The following is a 6,337-nucleotide window of genomic DNA, read 5'->3' on the forward strand; positions in this document are numbered from 1 at the left end:
AGGAATTAGGTGAAATGACAATGGTCCCTCCTATCTTAATCAGTGGTCAAAGATTCAATCCTCGTTCTAGGTATGAAGTAGCTACCACGTTAATGAGCATGAGCTCACTTCATGCAAGGCTCTTGAGTGACTATGGTTAGAATTTTCTATTCAAGGTAGCATTGTAAATTTGTAATCGTATAATGCATTTATTTTTTAATTAAAAAATCGTCTGTTATATTTTACTCTTATATTTAAATAATTAACATTTTTAGAGGACTACAATTATAAATATAGTGTAATTATAAGTACAAATATATTTTAGATCAGTTGTAATGTAGAATTAACTCAGTACAAAGTATAATTGATGAAGAATCGGAAATAACTATACCAACTCAGTTATGAAATTACTAAAATCCTCGCTTATGCACTAATTAATTTATATTTTTAGGAGGGTATTTGTATCTTTTTAATATAATAGTCAATAAAAATATTTTAATTCGGAACACTATGCATGATAAATGATGAAGTTTATCATTCTAATCAAAACATCAATTAATTTTTATGTGAACTTTTAATAAATATATTTGTTATATAACTTTTTTATGGTAAAAAGACCTTTCCGATCTCTCTCAATTTCGAAATTGAGGAAGTTAGTCCCTCTTAAAAAAAATTAGAGCAATTTAATCACTGTCAATTTTGAAAGTGAGCAATTAAGAACAATTAGTCACAACATTAATGTATTTCATGAATTGTGCATAACTTTGATTGGTATAATAACAAATTTAGCCCTTGATGTTTACATATTTTTTTTAATTTTGTCTTGATTCTAAAAAATTTAACAAATTTAACCTTAATAGTTACACATTTACAAAAATATTATAGGTTAAAGTTGCTAAATCATGTACAAATTGATAGAATATGTAAATTATGAGGGTAAATTTACCATTATACCAATAAATTTTATGTAAGATCAATAAAAAACATTAACGTCGTGATTAATTATCCTTAGTTGCTCACTTTCGAAATTGACAAAGATTATATTAATCCAATTTTTTTTAAAAAAAAAAACACCAATTTACATAATTTTTTTAATTGTTTATTGGATGTGGCAAAAGCAGCAGTATTTTCATTATGTTATATATAATAAGTGCAATTTGGTCACGTTATATATATACAATCGAATCATTGTGGGAGGCAGCAAAAATTTCTTTTAATATGCTGCTAATTATTACTTTATTAGCTTTCCTTCATATTTTGTCAAAGCAAAAGGGCCTTTGTGAGGGAAAATGGTTTTACTGATATTAACCATGTTAACTTTGTCATATTAAAATTTATGGATTAGGTGACAAATTTAAAATATCTTTAATATCATTATATAAAAACATGACATAAATCAAAATTTAATATCGATAAGTCGAGGTGATACTGACCTCGGCCTCATACAATTGAGAATACAAATTCAAATTTCGAGAAAATTACTTATTGAGAGGGTTTTAACTTAAACACTCATTATTGAAATAAAATATAATTTTTGAAATTGACTTTTCCATTGAAGCCCAATAAAATAATTTAAAAATTAATTAAGTTCATGATCGAAAGTCACGACCAAATTGTGGTTTTATTTGAAAATTAACAATTAATTAAGTCCTTAAAATTAGTTTTTCCATCGAAGCACCTAACATATATTAAGTGATGACATAATGACTTACATGGCAATTGATATTCAAAAAAAGATAGTGTGACGGTTGACATGTAAAATTAAAGATGAGACATATTTTATTTTATATGTCACGTTGGTAAATATTTTAAAACTAAAAATGTTAAATATATATATTAAATATTCTAAAATTTTATCAAAATTCCTAAAAAATAGATCGGAAAATTTTAATCTATTTTTTTAAAATTAAAACACAACCAATAAATTTATAAAAATTTAATCATCACAATTTTAACTTACCCTTGAGGAAATTCTTTGCACAACAAAGTACTGATTATGCAAAGCTTGAATAAAATGATTAAGATCAAACATCCCACCCGAAATTTAAAGTAGCTTAAACATGATTGTAGTTACATGAGATATAGTTATAATTTTGAGTTAATTGACATGTTTTATAATTTCTTAGTATTTTTCTTGAATTTTTATCTCATTTTTTTAATTTTTTAATGACATTATAATTTATTATTTATTTAAAAAATAATTTATATAATTTTTTAATCAAATTAATACTCAATCAATTCAATTAAATGCAACTTTCAATTAGAAACTAGATTAAATTTTAATTATTTTATCCCTTAACATCTAAGCCTCTAATGTAAGTAACAAAGGGTCAGCCAGACGAAGCACCGACCCAAATGGATTAAAATTTGTACACATATATCGTACTAAGTTTCCAGATGAGCATTAATAAAAGTTATAATGGAGCATCGTAGGTCCAAAAATCTCCTTTTAATTTTCATATATGAAATTTCTTTTTAAGAAAAACCTATTTCAAATAATTATAAACATTCAAACAAACATAGAAATTGTAAGTTGATAAACTTAAACTCTTAAATATGGTTAGGATAAACTACACCAGTTGTCCCTAAACTTTGATTAACACTACATTTCGGTCCAGGTTTTGAGCAATGAATTCCGAATTGAGCTCAAACAGCTTACCATTTTGGCTCAGACTCAACTTGATTTCAACACATCCCTGATCATCTCTCATTCATCATGTATGAGAAACAAAGACATGTCCCACTGGCTTTTAACATGCCTGTAGTAATAAATTCATGGTTTAAGCTTGAACTTATTGCTACATCTACTATGCAATATGGCCCCAACCTTGGAGTTAGACTTTAATCACATTCTACTCGGATCAAACTTCTGATTTTCGGTTTCACCGAGTGAATTAACTTTTAAATAGTGTTTGAATGAAATTGACTACTGATTCCAAGTTCAATCGGCATCCATCTTCATTTTCTGGGCTGCAAGTAGAAATATCAGGTTTAAAGAACAAGTCGAAAAGCTCAAAGAAAAAGTGGTCTCCCAAAAGTGATGGCAAAGACAGAACAATGGACCAGTCTGGAACCAAAAGGGTCACTAAATTCAACTTGAATGGCAAGATCTTGACGAACATATAAAGCAATATGATCCTACTACTAGACATCAGGAATATTGTACTCACTCAGAAGGCAGTAAAGCTTATTGATTGAATCAATGAAAGCACTTCCCCTCAGATAATTTGCTGGATGCGTTAGATGTTAGTTTGTATGGTATAACAACAACACGTGTCGCTAGTTGTTATTGTCTAAGCTAAAAGGGAAGTTGGCTAATCACCAGGAACCATCTTATACTTTTCTAAGCTAAAAGGGAAGTAGGCTTAACAATAATGTTATATCAATATCAAAGCTATATACATTTCAATATCTGAGGCAAGATGACAAACATTGAGAGTAGACACCAAAGAGTTCGACTAGAAATTTGAGAGAACTTCTCAAAATAAAAGTAAAGAAATAAATCATATGACAATTCTAGCATATATCAGAGCACAAAAGTTAAATTAAATTGTTGTTTTTAGAAGGCCTGCAAAATGGCATGGATGAACATTACCATACTGAACAGATGATAGAAAGGACCAAATAGCAATACCTTCTTATTTACTGTATTTGATTTTGAGGCAGAGAAAAGAATTCCTTGGCATTATGTGCCACCTCGGCCTCCACTACTGCTTCCAACACAAGGTCTGATCCTTTTGCACTTTCTGCCATCAAGATTGACAGGTACTTATATGAGTATATATGTACTTTACATGCATCATGAAGAAGTACTAAAATCTTATCTTTGAAATGCTTGTGCATGCATATCAGGTGGCTCTAAAAAGAAGTACTAAAATCTTATCAGCTGGGCACCACATAGAATATGGTTGCAAAAGCAATTAAACATGGAAATATTTTGATTCCATTGGTAAATGTACATTTTTTGCTGGAAAGGAGTCCAAATGGAGGGAAGGGGGAAGGGGCTGTTAGGGGTAACTATATTACGACTTCTTCACATCAACAGGAAGTTAACACTAGTATCACGAGTTAAAAAGAGAAATAATGCGATAAAAATATGATGTGGGAACCTGAGATTTTCATCAAAATATACAGATCCATGTAAAAACATCCCCAAATGAACATTTTATGTAAAAGCATGGTATGTTTAGTGATTTAGCAGCTCGAGACAATTTAGAAGAGCACCTACAATAATAAACCAAAGCAAAACAACATCTAATAAATGATTCTAGGAAATATTATGACCTTTCCGATCTGGAAGGAGTCCAGCACTTTCAGCTGAAACTGGAAGAACCGAGAAATCACCAATTTCATAATTAAGATTTTCGTCTTCTACGCTGAATCTCCCTGAACCAGCTTTAACAGCTTCGGATTCGGCCAATCTTGCATAGGCAGTTGCTTTGCTATGCAAATCAGTTGAAGCCGAAGACTTTGGAGTATGATCCTGAGAAGGATGCATGTGAAAGAATAATGAATAAATCAAAACAAACAAATATAAAGTAAAAAAAAAAAAGGGTATAGTCAATAGGTAACTAGATTACCTTCTTCATAGCATCAGCTGAATTCTTGTCTTCTTCACATTTCTCAGATGGAACTGTACCTACAAAAGAAAATGGTGGGGGAGGATGTTAACAAATGTGAAGTAGAATGAGATAGAATGCAACGGAATGCACATGACTGAACTAAAAATAATACCATTACTATCAGAAGCAAGCTCTGGAGGATTTTCCATCAGTCTTCTAGTAATAGGACCAGGATTCATAAGAGATAAACTCCGTATTTCATGCCGAATTGCATCTAGTTGTGCCATTGTATCTTGAAGCTCTTTGGTAACCTAAAATCGACTGATTCTCATAAGGTGAAATACAAAACCTCCCTAAATTTGTCATCACTATTATCTTGAAGCTCTTTGGTAACCTAAAATCAACAGATTCTCATAAGGTGAAATACAAAACCTCCCTAAATTTGTCATCACTACTATCTTCACAGTCAAAGCATGCTATAAAAAATTCATTTTCTATAACCTATATAACATTCAAGATGATATAGAAATTCTTCTTCCAATGGACATTAAAGCACTTCCAAATTCTTGGCAGGAAGAAGAACAAGAACATAAATTTTAATTTGGTAAAGAGGGGTTTTCTTCAACTTTGTTATATTATTCAAAGAAAAAGAAGAACCTGACGAGCTTGGGATTGTTGCATAGCATTATCGAACTGACCACGAGCTAATTGAACATATCCAATTGATCGACCTGCAAATCTTCCAGCTACTTTTGCAATTTTAGGCAGATCCTTCGGTCCTACAATCGATAATACAGTAAAACCCATTTCAGCTTTAGATTCAAAATGGAAGTATACCCTCAAATCCCATTGTCCCAATTAGCTCAAATACCTAAAAGATATAGAAATATATAGCGAGAGAAGAATTACCAACTAGAGCAGCAGTGGCTCCGATCAAAAGGAAGAGCTCCCCGTATGAAATACCAAACATGTCGAGATACTTCAAAGGAAAATGTGCTCTTTATTAGTATAAGCTTCGAGGTTGCAAGATTTGGTATTTACTGGTCTGGGTTGGAATACTAGTATCCATCACAAAACTGCAGCCGATGTGTTTGTTAAATTGTCCCAGAGAATTCAAACCTAAAAAAGACGGATTTCTGGATAAGTACAAACCAGGGAGTTGTCAGATAATAGGATATTCGTAGATTGTCAATAGGTATCTAAATTATATAACTTTTCACATTTAAATATTTAAAAAAAATTTGACAAAGTAATTACCTAAAATTTTATTCCTTACCACTTTAATATTTATCACCTTCAAATCAATCAAATTATAGCACTTAACATTTTTAAGTAAAAATATTTAAAATTATGATTAAGTAAAATTTTAAATTAAATTAAAAAATAAAAAATATTTTTATTGAATCTTAATTTTAATTTTTTTATTTTTTTAAAATAATCTCATTATAGTTTTTTATCATATCTGCTCTGTAATGATGGTTATATGGCAAGTCTAACATGTTAACGCGACATTGCACGAGACCCTCGCCTATAAATATCCATAAGAACGATGTAGAGGGGATCGACCCTTCAAGAATACTAAACTTATACTCTTTCAAGATTCTAGTAACACCCTTACCCAGAATGAACTGATACATTCTAAGCAAGAGATGCCACATTTGGACACTGAAGCTAATTTAACTCAAGCATCAATATTAAGACTTCACTTTAACATGATTTACTCATTTGAAGATATTTAAGTAATTTTTAAGTTTACTTTAAAGTTTGGTTATAATCTAGGGTCGTTCGAGGTTTAA

General features: G+C 30.3%; 1 protein-coding gene across 1 annotated transcript; it reads right to left on the minus strand.

Moving 5' to 3' along the window:
* Nucleotides 1-2,505: 2,505 nt before the first annotated feature.
* Nucleotides 2,506-5,993, minus strand: LOC107927638 (sec-independent protein translocase protein TatB). Its single transcript, XM_016858747.2, has 7 exons — nucleotides 5,451-5,993; nucleotides 5,199-5,320; nucleotides 4,714-4,852; nucleotides 4,560-4,618; nucleotides 4,264-4,462; nucleotides 3,614-3,725; nucleotides 2,506-2,949 (listed from the first exon to the last, which is right to left on the minus strand). The coding sequence occupies exons 1-6, from the start codon at nucleotides 5,509-5,511 to the stop codon at nucleotides 3,622-3,624; spliced, it is 684 nt and encodes a 227-aa protein (XP_016714236.1). The 5' UTR covers nucleotides 5,512-5,993; the 3' UTR covers nucleotides 2,506-2,949; nucleotides 3,614-3,621.
* Between the last annotated feature and the right edge of the window lie 344 nt (nucleotides 5,994-6,337).

Source organism: Gossypium hirsutum, chromosome D02, assembly GCF_007990345.1.
Source record: "Gossypium hirsutum isolate 1008001.06 chromosome D02, Gossypium_hirsutum_v2.1, whole genome shotgun sequence".
Lineage (NCBI taxonomy): Eukaryota > Viridiplantae > Streptophyta > Magnoliopsida > Malvales > Malvaceae > Gossypium > Gossypium hirsutum.